Genomic DNA, 16,150 nt, shown 5'->3' on the forward strand with positions numbered 1-16,150 from the left:
AGTGTGGATCTTTGCAGCACACACTACACTTACTTTGGCATAAAACTCCAGGAGTATATTCGCATGACTGTAAGTGCTCTTTGACATCCCAGCTGTGAAATGAAATGGTTTAGCTTAAACTGATTTCATGCTTGCTTATTCATTGCATACATTATTAGTTTTTTAATTCTCCTCCATGTGTAGTCTAAACCATCCAGCTTTACTTTAGAACTGTAACCCAGCTGACAGGTGAGTAACTTCTTAAGATACATTAACATGATCACTTGTAATCATATGAACATGACAAGAGTCAGGAGAGCTCTCTAATACATGCTGAAGAAATGTGAACCCAAAACCTTCTTGCCTTAGATCTGGCACTTGAAAGCAGTAAAAATCCAAAGCCCCTTGAGATCAAAAACCACTATGAAGTGTGCAAATAAACTGAAGCTGTCATAGTCTTTATTTTTCAAAGTAAAAAAATGTCTTATAATTCATTTACTGTAATGAAAAATAATAACTGCATAGTTAACACTTCAAAATAAGTAAATTGAATTGAAAAAAACAAGGCTTGGTCATGCAAGCATGCACTTTTGCACATGCTTTTTACTTACATGAGTAATTCCATTTATTTCACTGACATATTAAATATCTATAGTTTTGAATGTACCCATACCTTTTGAAAACTTGGCCTAAGTTTGTTTTCTTTCATTAATTTAGGCTACAATGAATTTAACCACTGTAATACAACCATTTTTTAAGCACAGTTAATTTTATCATTGTCATAACTCCTTTCTCAACAGAAAGTAAGTCAAAAGAATGAGAAAACATACCTTTGGGTATGGGATAATTATTTTTCTAGGATACTGGTCCTCACCAAAATAGGAATATTCAATAACTGGTATGTCAGAATCATTAAATTGTACATATGCTAAATATTTTCCACTTGGCGACCACCATAGTGCATATTTTGTCGCTAGCATTTCCTCTGAGGAAAAAAAAATAAATTCATAATAGTTTATCCTTGTAATCTATTTTAGCATTGTACTCTTAGTGACCTAGACATGTAAGGAGAGTTATACTAAATAAATAACACCAAACATACTGCAATACATCTCAATTTCGAAAGGCCTTAGAACTCTCAAAACAGGCACATAGATCCCGTTTAACTCATTTGGGCTTTTCATGTGTGAATATGTTTATTTTTTAAAAATTTTTTTGATGCACTGAAGTGCCAAATTTTCACCAAAATTAAAACTTCCCTTAAAGCTTAATTTCCAACCTGCACTGTGCAGCAGAAGGAAGCCCAATTTGTAAAGTTCTGATATAGTTTCAGTAACAAAAGACTCAGGATTTTGGTTACACACTATGAATACAAAATGCAGTCATTGTATGGCAAATAAAATATAGAAATGAAGTAATCCTTAGGGCTCTAAAAATAATGTATCATCATCACATATTTTAGAATGGATTGTGAGAACCAGGTAATCTAAACAAAGCATTTAACATGTTATTTGATGCCCTTCAAGATTTTCTTACCTTCATACACCCAATCAGGAATCCCATTAAATATTTCATTCTGTTTTCCATCCCTTGTTATTTTAATTGGTGCCTCTCTTGGACTTTGTTTCAAATAGATATTATTCTGATATACATATACCTAAAGACAAGAAAGTATTTCTTATGAGTATATATGAGGCACCAGTAACAGGGGTTAGAGTAAGATCTGTAGTCAATGCTCTTACATTATACCAACAAGACGACATAATGAATACAAAATGGCAAATAAACGCTACACTAAAAGCCCTTGCAAATTCTGCAAGAGCAGGTACCTCAGTAAATAAATTATACATTATAGGCCAAATTCTATGTTCAACTATGTCAGAATAAATCCTGAACAACTCCTTTGATTTGAATAAACTTCAGAGGATTCTATGGCTAGCTTTGGTATGGAAAATCATGGAAAAAAAAAAAAGTTTGAAATTTACTCAAATTGCTGTGTTTTTTTAACAGACCCTCAGACAAAGTGTTTTGTGATTTTCCCTTCTGGTTCCACCAGAAGTAGAAAATTAAAACAAATACACAACGACTAAAAAGAAAATAACTGAACTTTTCTAAACCTATCAAAAGGCCTAGGTGATGTCAGATGAGACCAAAAAAAGGTTTTACTCTGTCTGGGCTGGTTTGTTCTTTTCTAGTAAATTAGTTACCAAAAGAGAGTTCTTGCAAGAAATGCTTGCAGGCCTTGGCTATCTTTCAATTTCAATCAAATGAATGGACATGTGGTTAAGGAACGAGCACCAGAAACATCACTTTCTTAGAAAATTATGCCTTTTGAAACTATAAGCATTTGTTAGCAACATCAGTGCAACATTTTAACTACTGTGTGCTTTAAATGAAAAACAAAGCAACTCCTAAAACTCTAGGATACAATCCAAGGACTAGAGTATAAAAACATCACAGATTATTAGTACTAGGAAGATAGAAAACTATCTTCATTGTGTTCTGTCCTCAGAATTCTTGATAAAGAAAATAACAAAATTTAAATTAATTGAGAGAACTAATACTCTCCTAGAACATAGAAAAATTTTGCTAATAAATTGTCCATTTATATTTAGCCCACTCACTGGGTATTTTCTGAAATTAGTGTGATGTTTCCATTTTTTTTCTCGCACGAATATTTTGTCAATACTGGGTAAGTAGTTAAAAAATCACTATTATTGAGCTGATGCTTTGCAACCAAGAATAAAAAAAGTTTATGAACTTGTTATTATATGCAATAGGTTTATTGTAATTACTGAGAAATACACACTTGGCTATCAAGTAGCTATTAAATAAAAAAAAAAAAAACCCCAACATTTTTGGTAATAAGAATCTGGCAGCCATTTCCTAGAGTAAAAATTTTAGGAAATATTTTAAATACTAGTTATCTAAATCCCCATAGTAAACTCATGTGTTATACAATTCCAAAGTAAAACAGGTTTTCAAGCCTTGAAACTACATTTAATCCTATATACAATTATGGTGGTCAATTCTTGATAAGAGACTGGCTAGTGAACTGAAACACATAATGTAGCTGAGAACGTGGATTCTTCTATTGAGACACAGACAAGTTAAACTTTAACAAGTTAAAACTGTTTTCTTTGTCATTCTTGCTCACAACCAAGGTTAATACACACAGGCCTGTCAAAAATATGGCATTACAAAATAATTACCAAAGGCAAATAAATGTCTTCTAGCCACACAAAGCAAAGTCATTCTAGCGCTTTGTTATCTTTACTGACCAATTTGTGTCCAACGGGTGACCAGGATATATACTGAATTTTATGTGGAAGCTGATTTTCTGTTACAAAACCACTAAAAAAAGGAAAGAAGTTGAGATGGCTTTTTGCACGTAGTGCAAATGATCATTATACTGTACATTCATATAAAATTCATGAAGGGCTATATTTTCTAACAGCTTTTTGTTTCTTGAGCAACGCAAAATTAAGGCAGGCAGTGAGACATGCAGTGAGTGTGATGGTGTGCACCAGTGCTGGTAAAGGCTTGCAACTCAACCCTTTGAAAACATATTCAACAGCCAAAGAAGCCAGCCTTATATCTTTCTAAATACTGCACAAGCATCTACAGTCATTTGCTCTATCTGCAGCCTGCATTACAGTCTCAGCAAGGTATTGGGAAATGTGCACTCAGGATATAGCATGCTGAGGCAGGCGTAACAGCAGCAGTTTCAACATTTGTTAAGGATCACGACCCACATGCAGTACCTCTCTACTCTCATTAGCTTGCAGCAATCTTTTCCTGTCACCTTGAGCCAACAGTTTCTCAAGAATGGAGCAGCTCAGTGCAGCCCCTGTTGCTCAGAACTGTTTGGTCATGCTTCTACTTATGGCATAAAAAGGTGACTGGGGTGGCAGTGGGGCTCCTTTGAACTTGGGTGGAAAGAGAAGTGGCCTGGGGAAGATCTTGGGAAAAGAGACCAAATACCATGGGAGAAGCTGTAAGCATTTGAGGAACCCGAGATGGACTGTTACAAGATCTCTGGAGCACTAAAGGACATATGAGAGTTTTAGGAAAGCTAAAGATTAGATCAACCATAAAAAGGATGAATTAGACAACAGAAGGGCTTGGACACATCAGGTGTGAGACTGAAGTGGACTCAAGCAGCCAAGGCAGGGTGGGAGAAAATTATGCAAAGAAGAAAAAAAGACAAGAATCTTGAGCAGTGAAAGTTTTAGGGCATGAAATATAAACCAGTCCAGATACCTGGATGAGGAGATGAAAAGACTGTATGATTTTCTTAAAGGCCATTTTTTTCAAGCAAACAAGTAACGTGACCAATTCAGGCAAAAGCAAAGCGGGGTGGTAGTCATATTACTATAGAGTTTTTCAGTGGAAATGCTTGCAAGCACATTGCTACAGAATATTCACCATAGCTCTCTGTAAAAATATCAGGCCTTACCCATAGATGAGATCATAAATGTGGTATGATGCTGTATAAGAGTATCTCCACAGCTGCAAAAATTAAAGGAAGAAAATAATATTATTAACTTGGAAAAAGATAATCTAATTAAAAATAATCAGCTGCCTTTCCATAGCCTACCCCTTTCTCAAGAAAGTACCAAGAAACATTTATCCGTGGCAACCACAATCAACAAAATACTAAATGAAACCAAACATTTCATTAAGCAATATATTAAAATAATTACCTTTGAATAATTGCTTTCCAGAGCTATGAAATATTTGTCTGATGACAATATGTAATTTGAAGCGTTAACTTGTTTCTGAAAGATTAAGAAGTAGATTAGATTCTGGTAAAAAAGATTTAAATAAGGAGTCAGGTTTTAATCTGCTCACTTTTAAACTGGTACTTGAAACACAACTGCATTTTGCTGCCTTTTTATTAATTGAAAAGGTACGTACCATTGTGCTGTTAGTCATGATGGTAGTTGGGTAGTTCATTTCAACATTGTAAAGAATAAGATCATCTTCTGCAGACTGATGAAGATATTCATTATCTTTATAAACAAGATAAAAGGGCTGTTACCTTGCACAGAAGATATTATAGAACAGATCCGTTTATGAAAGTATTAACACCCCTGTCATTGAATAGATTTTGAGCAATTATCTTTTGGCATCTACATAAAAAATGTTTTTCTTCTAATAATGCCAAGGTACAGAGTTATCAACAAACTGCCTTCAGAGTTCTTGAGTACGTTCTCAAGATTACACACTGCACACAGAATCAGCTAGTTAACTTTATAATTAAATGCCAGATTTTATTCTCAGTAACGTCTGATCAAGAATACCAGGGACAGACCCGTTGTAAGGTCAGTATCACAATGTAAATGTTTTAAAGAAAACATTTGAGATCTTTGCTTACAATTCACCAGAACATTCTCAGTTGTACAGATTCCACAGGTAACAGCAGTACCACGTAACTGACACTACATACTACATAAATGATACTGCCCTTACTCACACAGGTCCTACAAAGGGAGGGTGAGTGGCCTTCAATGAGAACAGAATTTAACCCTACCTGTGCTCAAGACCTGAGTGTAGTTTGGTAGAGAATGAAGATCAGAATTTTAGTTTCACATCATTGTTTTTACTGCTATAAACAGAGAGAAGGAATTACATAGTTGCTGTAGCTAAAGAGAGAGAAACTTTAACAGTTTAAAAGCAGCCTGAAACATTGTATAAGGTGTTCATTTTTAGGAAATTAGATCACTGTTGGATCTTTTGAGCACACTTCTATGGTATGTGTAACAGAGTTTGTGGTGATCTCAGGCCCCCTTAGGAAGAGATATTCAATTTTAACTCCTTGCTTCAGAAGAAAAGCAGGCATATGGAATGCCGTAGGCATGACTATCTATGGAATCTATGGCATGACTTTTGCGTGAGTTTTGTGACTGCTAAGAGGAAAGATAAGTCTAAGTGAGAAGGTTATAAAGATAGAAGGAGAATATTAGGTTTAGGTGATACTTCAGACAGATTATAACAAATGGTGACCTAATTTTTAAATCGTACAAGTGATGTGAATATACTTCAAATTTTTAATTGTAAAACTCAAACTGCTGCTAGCAGTCCTGGAAGGCTTCAGTTCAGTTCTAAAATTGTGGGTTAAAACTAACTCAGTAAGACTGCATGTGAATGGTACTATGTTTCTTGTCTCTAGTCAGAGAATAATAATTGCTTGAGGCAGTGCATAGATAGGAGTGGTAGTAGTGTGTGTACTAGAATGTAATCCAATGCAGCTCAAGCCTTTTGGTGCTGCTGCAATTCAATGATAACAGGACTAGTATTTAAGCCACGCACAGACGCATATATCAGCAGCAATTAACATCACGTCTTTATCTTCTTCCTTAAGGAACTTGCTTAGAAACTCAACCTTATTTTCTGTGCAATGCATTGGAACTCAGGAATTTCAGCAGTGTCAGCATTTCCTTAAATGAGATAAGAACAGTTGGGCTCACTGTGGAGATAGGTACTACTGAAAACAAAGAACGGAGCCTGTAAGACAGGCTACCTCAATTATTACAAATGGTAAATGAAAAAGTTCTGTGACAAACCCAAAAAGGAGATTGCTTAAGAAATGACTGACACATTGACATATTTCTTTTACTTGCTGCAATGAATATGACAGTAAATGAAATAAAACACTGAAGACCTCTGTGAAATTATAGTTTATACTTGACTCAAACATGTCTGTTGAAACATCAAATACCTGGAATTTCTAGAATGATTGACAGAAGAGTAAATTTCAACCGTAAGTTTTGACTAGCTGATTGTTTGATTTCATAGTTAACATTCATTCACAATAAAGCTGGAAGAAAAATACATTTCTGAGTCTGTGTAAACCAGTCTGGAAATACATATTAGAAAGGCTTATGTACGTTGAGAAAAGGTTTTACTTACCTGACACCCAATATGGAAAAAATGTTTTATATTGGAAGTTTCCATTCAAATAATCCTCCAATGTAAGAGCTCTGGGACCATCATCTGTGTTGACAACTAAGAATAAGACAGAAAGTTTCTGTTAATGCAATGCTGTGAAGTGGAAAGAAAAAAAAAAGAAAAAAAAAGAAGTAATTATTAGTCCAATATTTCCTTTTTTTCTGTATTTAACACCAGGGAACAGCAAGGATAGCATAATCCTGGAGGTATGCAGAGAATAAGCACAGCAGAAAGGAAAGTTCTCTGTTACTCTTCTGATAAGGTCCTTCAGCCTCTGAAGGACTCACATTTAGGAATACAAAATTAGAAACTAGACAAACTAATTTATTTCACCCAGTCATTTATTCACTCAGACATATTTACCTGCAGAACCTGTGAGTCCAAGAAAAGCATTTTCCACACAAAAGGCAAATCAAAGGTTTTTTTAAAGCATGGGTTTCATGAACTTGTGTGGTATGCAGAGACAATTTTAATAGGGACCTGGACATATTCAGCAGAGAGTCAAAAAACAGGATGTGCATACAAACTTCTACTGCCAAATTTCATAAACACCTCATCAACCAGTGTTAGAAGATGGATATAGGCTTGCAAAATAATCACTATCCACATGTATTTCTTCCTAGCCACATGAAAGAAATAGAAGAAGGTATGCAGGTAGAAATAATGCTGAAAATTAATGAATGAGTGAAGCCAAACTTCAACTATTTATTTAATGCTGCAAAAGAAAACTGTCAATGATTCTGCAGAGAAGATAGGTACTCTGATATTTGATTTCTAAGCAGATCAGATAGTTGCATAAAAATAGTAGACAAAATTGTAGCTGGTACTGTGGCTCTTGTCTGATTATGTTTCTTCCCAAAACTAAACACCTTAAGCTGGGGCAGATTTTAGAAACAAAATTTAAGGACAATCAGCTCGATGAGAATAGGGTAATGCTGAAAATGCTGGCTTGCTAAGTGCATGGAAATGAAAAATTCCATTATAAAAATGTAATAAAAAGCAAAAAAGAAAAACTATGTAGTTCACAAGAGAAAGAGTACTCAGAATATTTAATCCTCAAAAGGCACAGGAACATTTCTGATAAAGGCCAGTTTTTAAAGTTCAGTACCATAATAATGGCAGCTTTTAAGTCTAGGCATTCTGGATTCTATGCCTTTCTCCTTTAAAATCAAGGGGACTTTTGCCATGGTCTTCAGAGGTAGTGGGAATGTCACTCTGCAACCTAGTAGATCTCTGCCACTTCTCCTGTTTGTTCCTTCAGAGCTCTCAGATGACAGCCAGATAATCAAGATGACTCATTGCCCTCAGGTTTCATATCATGCTCCATCACTTCCTCATTACAGCTGCCCTCTCTCTTAAGATCACACTGACTTCCTGGGAAATGTTTCTTCATATTTTCTTCTATGGTACTTTGTAATGATAATACACATTTTCTTCTGCTAAGTGACTATTACTTACTGTAGAATACACATGTCAGGTTGACTGTTGACACTAGCCTTGTCTGCACTAATGCAGAAGAAAGCTGTCATGAGAAATAAAACGGAATGCCAATCTGTAGGGAAAAACCTATCAGTATAAACTCTGAGCTAGCAATATGTCCAGAAAATATCCCAAGAAGTTCAATAAAAAGTTAATTCCTCTTGCTAATACCATGACTGTATATTAGAGATCCTTGATACATTAATGATAAGCACAGAAGATCGTAAACTCTTAAAAAAATGCGTAGAAAATCATTCCAAAGAAGAATCCACGTCTATTTATATTGAGTGACGATTACTTATCACTAGCTTTCAGTTTAAATTCTCTAAGTGAATATGCCTATTAGCAAAAGAAATCCACTGTTAAGATCTATTTCCATGGTTGTGTGTATAGGAGGCTTAAATTTGCAGTCCTGTTTGATACCTTAATCTTGTAAAATTTCCTGGTTCCTTCTCTCAGCTTAACAGGATTTTTTACTAAAAAGACAAGCAATATCACAAATGTCTCATCTCTGGTCTAATTTTCACAGCTCTAATTTAAACCCTTACTCTGTTAGCCATCTCACCATTACATACTTAATATTCTGTGATAATTTATTATGATTGCTAATGATTTTCCAAACATGTCCACTCCTATCTGAATTTCTACCAGTGGACTGCAAAATTTCTGAACACAGCTATTTCTTACTGATTACTTATAATTTTGAACGCTTGTTTCTAGGCAACAGAAGATATATTTAAATGCTTTAATTAAAAGCAATATCTTTAATTGTTTCCTATAATTGTTGCTGATTCTTTCTTCTGTAACTAAAGACTGGTTCAGTAATAGTATTCGAAATCTCTGCTCACAGAACAGACCCTAACATGAAAAGTACTTTACATGTCTGCAGCACTATAAAGACATTGATTTGAATGGCTGTTTGTAGGCTTGGTAAGTTCTTTCATTGTCTTTTGTTTCTCTGTGAAATAACAAAGATGAAAAAAGATGCCCAGGGACAAAAAGGAAGCAAACAGCAGAGTCAACCACAGAAATGAAAGCCTACCAAATTTCAGCTTTGCTCTTTTCCCTTCACCACCCCACTGTCTCAGTTTTAATCCTTTGTGGCCCATTTGTATTAATTTACAAGGTGCAGTTCTGTATTTCTCTGTGCACTGAATTGGTTATTTTGCTTCACATTGTAACTTGCTTGATATATTCCATGATCATAATTACTCACTCATGCATTTGACTGTATTCAACGCACAGGCATAATTGTGGTGATAAAAGCCTGTAAGCATCTATTGGCACTGGCTTTATGCAGATACCTTCTCCTTTACTGTTCAGTTCATTGTTGCGAGAGAGCTTAATAAAACACAGAAAGCAGAACTTTCAATTATATTAAACTCAGGTTAACTTTATGCACACCAATCCATCACTGTGAAATTCTGTTTGTAATATGAGGATCATTCCCTTTCAAAGATTGGATGTGGGTAGACCAACACAACCCTTGCTTTAGATTTCATAGTCCTGCTGGCTTATTCCACAACACGGTCTCATGTGCATCCATATAAATTGTGTCTACTCCTGCCAAATTAAACCCAGCATACACAATAATCAAAAAGTATTCTGGTTTTTCTGTTATTTTTGTATATGTATCTGTGTATATGTATTTTATATGTATTTATAGGTATTTAATAGATGTGTATTTTTATATTTATTTTATTTAGCATCCACTGTTACACAGCAAATAGATGACTTGCCAAAAGAAAACTGGTTAGCATCTTGGGACAGCCAGCTTGCAGATGGTATTATACTCTGTTTCTGGACTAGAATGTCCAGTCTCATCTCTGTGGGCTGATGCTGAATAGCTAAAGCACAAGCTCCTTCAACATGCACAGGAAGACAGCCTTCCACTTGAGGAAACCACAGCCCAGTTCAACATCAGAAATTAATTCCAACACTCCTGATCCTGCTCCAGAACTTCTGGTCACACTCAGCTCCACAGCAGCTGAATCTGCTATTCCATACCTGCATTACATTCAGTCTTTTTTTGTGAGTGTGCCACTGCTTTCTCAGTGAAGGTTACTTCAAAAACACCCTTTGGAATGAGAAGAAAAGATGAAGTCTGAACAAGTCATGTTCTGCAGTATGATCCAGCTCTTGTTACTAGTAGGAACAGAAACTATGTATAGAAAGCTAGAGCATGCTAGAATGAGAATGGTTTCGTTTACTACTGACTCTAACACATCTACTGCATAAGGGTCCAGGAAAGGAAAAAGCCTCTCTCTAACTATACACTGAGAAAGAATCATTATAATCCCTTTCAGTTTTTGAAAAGTAAGTTTTCAGAAAATATATTTATAAAGAAAAGTTAATCTAAAAACTTAACTTAGATCATAGTCATCATACATTATTTCTAAGCATAGACTTGGAGAGGTAAGATTGTTGTGGTAGCCCCTTTAAATTAGTCCTAAACCAGAATATTTATTCTGCCACCAGCATGTGAATAAGCACAGAAAATTAATAGAGCCTGTTTTGGGTAAGCCACTTCATGCTGATTTAAGAATCTAAGCAACAAAAGCACTAGTCAGATTTGGAAAGAAAAGGCCTACCCAACCCCACAGTCCTAGGCATATTGTCAAAGACCACAGCTGCACAAGTATAGCAGACTGAACCCTGTTAAGGGAATATAAACTAATGGAGCATATTAGTTTTTGAAAACTTATCTAGAAATATGTTACTATAAATTCCTACCAATTTTTATGCAATTTAAAGTACCAAACAGAAGAGGTATGAATTAGTCTAATCCATCTTAATATTGTTTTTTATTACTCTGTTCTAATAAACTCATGATAGCCCTCCACCACCAGTGTACAGATCACTGTAGCTAGGTTTACACTATCACTTAGATCTGAGCCTGAACTCGTAGCTAAAACTGAACCACCAGATTTTGGTGGAAGCACACTGTCACAGTAATCTATTGATTTTCAATTACAAGAAACTTCAGTAACAGCTGAGAATTTATAATCTCTAATTGTCATTTGCCAAATTTGAAAGTTGGCCAAGAAGATGATGATTTCTCTTTAACTTTATTTCTGTTTTAACTCAAATATCCAGGCACCCATTTCAATTAGAAAGCAGCAACTAACAGCACCACCTCCAGCTGAATTCAGTGCCAGCAACTGAATTCCTGACTGGAAGCATTTTTCTTCGACTCCACAATGATGGAACCCACCCTGTTTGACTTTGCATTGGAACACAGGGAGGCATTTATTGAATCAGAAAATGGATTTGACTGGGGTGTGGCAAAGAACACCACCAGTTCCTAAGAAACTGTCTGCTCACCACTTCCTGGCTGAGAAGTATGCCCTATAACCTGCAACATCAGAGAAACAAGGACTTCATCTCAGGCCTAGATCAAGTGTACAATGGGAACAGAGACATTGACAGGCAGGATTCTGGATATTCATTAAAAATAGCAGAACAAAAGATTAATTTGGAGCCTAAGCAATACAGTCAGTTAATTGTAACTCTGACTGTGGTTCCACTATTGCTTTTCAACTGCAGGCAAGTATTTTCTTTCTTGTTTATGCTGCAGAACAACAGGACTAGGTACACCACTGTACAAGTGAAAAGAACCTTTCTGAACTGTTTGGAGTTGGGTTATCACAGCTGGGTTATCATAGTCAGGTAAATCACACAGCACATTCCTAACTTAAAGAAATGTCAAAAAACTGTCAGTAATTTCTTAGGCATAGATGTCATTCACTATATTGAGATTGCCCACCTTGCTCTTCTCAGCCCCACAGAAAGTGTGTAATAACCGCAGCTAAGTATTTCCCCCTTACTATCCTCTCCAACAGAAAATTATTTTCCAGTATAACTTTTGAGAATTTTTCACATTTTTATACTCTTCCATGTGTAAACCAAAACTGGCTATCACATTTTGAGAAGTTTGAAGAACATGAAACTACTAGAAACTTAGCAGACAAAACCAGAACTAAATATTTCTTCCAGTTCTTTCAGAATTACAGATGACATTTCTCTTCACTGATTTCTTAAGCAGAAGTTTAGTCGGTCTGTGTCTATACATTTCTCACATCCAATTAACTGTCTTTCTAGATTGCCACATCCTTCCAGCTAAGCAGTAGTGAAGGTGGAATGTACAAACAACATTCCATCTCTGTAGCTATTTATTTCCTGTCTGTCTTCAACTTGCAAAATTTGTAACTGCAAATTTAATTTATATTTCTTCCTTTTAAAAGTGAACAGTAGACTACTAAGAACTCAAAAAGGTTTAGGCATTTAAACAGATAACAGCAACGCTTGCAGTTCCACCTGAGAAGAGGCCACAATCAGACATGTTCAACATGATTGTGAATTCCACAACTGTCTAAAATGCTCCTTCAAAATCATTCTGTAAAGTAAGATAAATTCTTTATCATCCTACTGGATCTAAATGTCATGTCTGATATGACTGGTTACCAAGCCGCTATTCCAAGAAACCATAGAGACGAAAAGAGTTCTTCGTAATGGCTCAGGTACTGAAGAGGCTCAGACTAAGACCAGTGACCTGGTACGTGAAAACTTCAGGAGGGAAAAATACATTCACTTCCTCCTACAGTACCTTCCATGATATTTAGCAACTTCTTCAGGCTGCCAAACCAATCCTTGGCTTCCAGCCTCTTTGTTTCCTCACTGCTCTTTTTTGTTTAAATCTCGTAAAAATATTCTGCCCTGTCTTAGCATGCAGACTTGGTATGAGCAAGTCTGACTTGATTCCATACATTTACCTAGTAATGAAAGCTCAGATTTGACCATGCTTAAGCTAGCCAAAAAATCTGGCACCCCATCATTGATAGTAAAAGTCAAACCTATCACTCTGAGGTGCTGTCTCTTCCCAGCACTGCCTCCCACCTTGATATAATCTTTCCTCATATTCACATGCTGCATAACAGAATCAACCCTAACTGCTTCAGAAACCGCCAACCCCTCTCTCAATGAAACAACCCATGATAACCACATTCCACGGAAATAACATGTAGAAAAGAGATTTCACCTCACACAAAACCTGCATATTAAATACAGGACTTAACTTTCACAAGACTTAAGCAGATAGCTGATTTTGTAACATTTAGTTGTAAATGCAAAACTGATTTCTTCATCTCAGTCACCTTGCCAACACATGAACAAAGAATAATAATAGAAAAAAAATCCCTTTAAATAGATACTGTTACTGGAATATAGGCTTTTTATTACTATTTTAATTGTTTCAGAGGCATTCAATCAATCTGCTATAGTGAAAGGGCCATGAAAATACTTATATTGCTCTTACTACACCTCCCACAGAAAAAATTACCATCAAGTCAGTGCCCCTCAGGCTCCAAATTTCAAACCACACTCACTTCAAACTTTACCAGAGGACTCAGCAGACCACACTGTGTTGATTTACCTACAGCTGGCATAATAATACTAGAGCAAACTATGCATCCCTATTTTATACAATGCTGACTTTAATTTTCAAATGCAATCTTAAAAATGTTCACAAACAATTCATCATACCCTACCTACAACAAAATGTTTAACTTGTAATTGGATAGAGAATTTCTGTAATTACTATACAACTATTTAAAACCAAATACAAGTTCATCAAGCTAAAGGAAATTACTAACAGCTTGTGAGAGTCTCCTAACTCCTAACACAAAAAATAACATAATATGAGGAGATCTGAGAATTATTTTTGCAGTCCTGTCTAAGAACATTATATATCATGCACAAAAAAGTTAATTCAGGTGCTTTTCACTTCAAGGAGTTCCTTATTTCAACATCTGCTGGCATTTCAGTCCTACCTTCAGGATATTTCAGCTGTCAGTACATTTCTGTAAACTGATAAAGCCATAACAATTCTGACAGGACAATCCTAAAGATGATTTGACAAACTTTTGTGAACTTTAGAAGCCATAGTAGCTAAAGATACTGTGTTTTACACTACATTAGATTAAAAATGCCTTACCTCTTGATGGAAGCAGTATAATACACATAAGTAATAAGGAAAGCAAAAGGCATATAACCACGCCAAATATGATTTTTAGCCGGGTCTGCAGGACAGAAACAAACAATAATTACTTTTCTAATATTGCCTGGAGCACATTTCTATGGCTTGTAAATAATTAAATCCTCCCACTCTCTCTAACTGCTGTAATCCATCCAAGCAACAAGCAAAAATGTCCCTGCAGTAAAAGACTTCCATTTCCTTTTTCTTTAAAACAAATACTTTCAGATCAGCGCCTGACCTTGTGCAATAGCTGACAGTTTAAAACAACAGATGTAAATGTTACCAAAAGCTGAATTCAGCAGCATACAGACCTTCATTTTCCTGCCGTATTCTAAAAGAATGTAAATTCTCTTTTCTGGGTGTCGGTCAGTGGATCTGGGAGAGGAGTTTGAAAAGGCAGTGTCTGTTTTCACAGTTGGAGGCCAAACCTCTGGCAGACTTTTTTTTTTCCTACATACTTTTGAAAACTGTGCCAAATTTCAAAGGGTTTCCATAAAATTAGAAACAGGCTTTTGGGGAAGTTCTTGAACCAGAAATGGACAGTGGGTGGCTATAGGGGTGGTGATTACATACTTCCCATCAGTGTGAGCTGTAACCAACATCTGCTTACACTAACTTCAGGGTTTTATGACTCAACAGTTACTTGATATGTATTGTTTTTCTCTGAAAAGTATCTACTGGCAATTCTCACATTCTTAGGACATAGTCATGACCTTATTTCTATTCTCTACTGAGAAATGAGAAGAAAATCCAATAGCTTTATTTTTTATATATAATTCATGTGTGTTTACTTTCTGAAATAATGATGGCGTAAGAATGCAAAACAAGAAGCAGAAACAGATATCATTTAATGTCTTCCACATGTGACTAGAATTACTTTTTTTCTTAGAAAACTATAAACTTCTGTAAGCTGTGTAACAGCTTAGAGAAGTAAATACCTACTGGCCGAGTGCAAATTCTGAAATACTGCTTAAAACACCAATTGCAAGTATTTTATTTAGCGCACTGAAATGAGGTCAGCTGAAAACGGAAAATGTCTCTTGAGACCACAGCGTCAAGTTACATAAGAGATCCCTCAGCAGGGAGAAGAAACGCTCGAAAAGGGAAGTAGAAGTATGCCGTGCTCATTAGACTTACTTTACCCCAATATTCTTACTACCGGGCTGCCTCAGAGCCGCTCTGGGGGGCGTTGGGGAAGGAGAGGAACGCGCGGGCAGACAGCATCCTGCTCCTTCCCTTCAGGTAGGTCTCCACAACGGCCATCGGCGCTACCGCAGGGACGAGGGGGGACGGGGACGGGGCGGGGGTGGGGGTAGGGGGGCGAATAACGGCCGGGAGGGGGGGAAATAACGGGCGGAGGGGAGCAGGCACGCTGCCCCCTAGCGGTCGCGCGCCCCGTAGCGGCGCAATTCGGGCTGAAAAGAGAAACGTTTAAACGAGAAAACGCTTTCCGGGCTGGTAGCGCCGTTTAGCCTGCCCCGGCACAGCCCGGTTCCCCGCAGGTCCCCGGGTCCCTCAGGAGGGCTCTGCGCTGTTGCCTCCGTTCTTCACTGCTCGTTGCTCTTTCCCAGCACCCCCTGCGGTTTCAGGTTTCCCGCCATCGCTCGGTGAGGTTGGATGCTCTTTAGTGCACCCCCACACACCCTGCAAAGCACAACTGCTTATTACCAATGACCAGGTCTCAAAAGCATGATCTCAAAAAGG

The 16,150-nt window shown here is 36.7% G+C and overlaps 1 protein-coding gene across 1 annotated transcript in view; it reads right to left on the reverse strand.

Moving 5' to 3' along the window:
- The window catches only part of FAP (fibroblast activation protein alpha), a 41,289-nt gene extending 26,428 nt beyond the window's left edge, over positions 1–14,861 (reverse strand). Inside the window, exons 1-9 of the mRNA XM_009807625.2 lie at positions 14,758–14,861; positions 14,405–14,489; positions 6,895–6,990; positions 4,900–4,994; positions 4,686–4,760; positions 4,439–4,491; positions 3,261–3,333; positions 1,516–1,636; positions 810–964 (exon numbers count right to left, since the gene is read on the reverse strand). Coding sequence (XP_009805927.1) covers positions 810–964; positions 1,516–1,636; positions 3,261–3,333; positions 4,439–4,491; positions 4,686–4,760; positions 4,900–4,994; positions 6,895–6,990; positions 14,405–14,489; positions 14,758–14,763 — 759 coding nt within the window. The 5' untranslated portion in view covers positions 14,764–14,861. The remainder of the gene's footprint in view (positions 1–809; positions 965–1,515; positions 1,637–3,260; positions 3,334–4,438; positions 4,492–4,685; positions 4,761–4,899; positions 4,995–6,894; positions 6,991–14,404; positions 14,490–14,757) is intronic.
- Between the last annotated feature and the right edge of the window lie 1,289 nt (positions 14,862–16,150).

The sequence above is a fragment of the Gavia stellata genome, chromosome 8 (genome assembly GCF_030936135.1).
Source record: "Gavia stellata isolate bGavSte3 chromosome 8, bGavSte3.hap2, whole genome shotgun sequence".
Taxonomy (NCBI): Eukaryota; Metazoa; Chordata; class Aves; order Gaviiformes; family Gaviidae; genus Gavia; species Gavia stellata.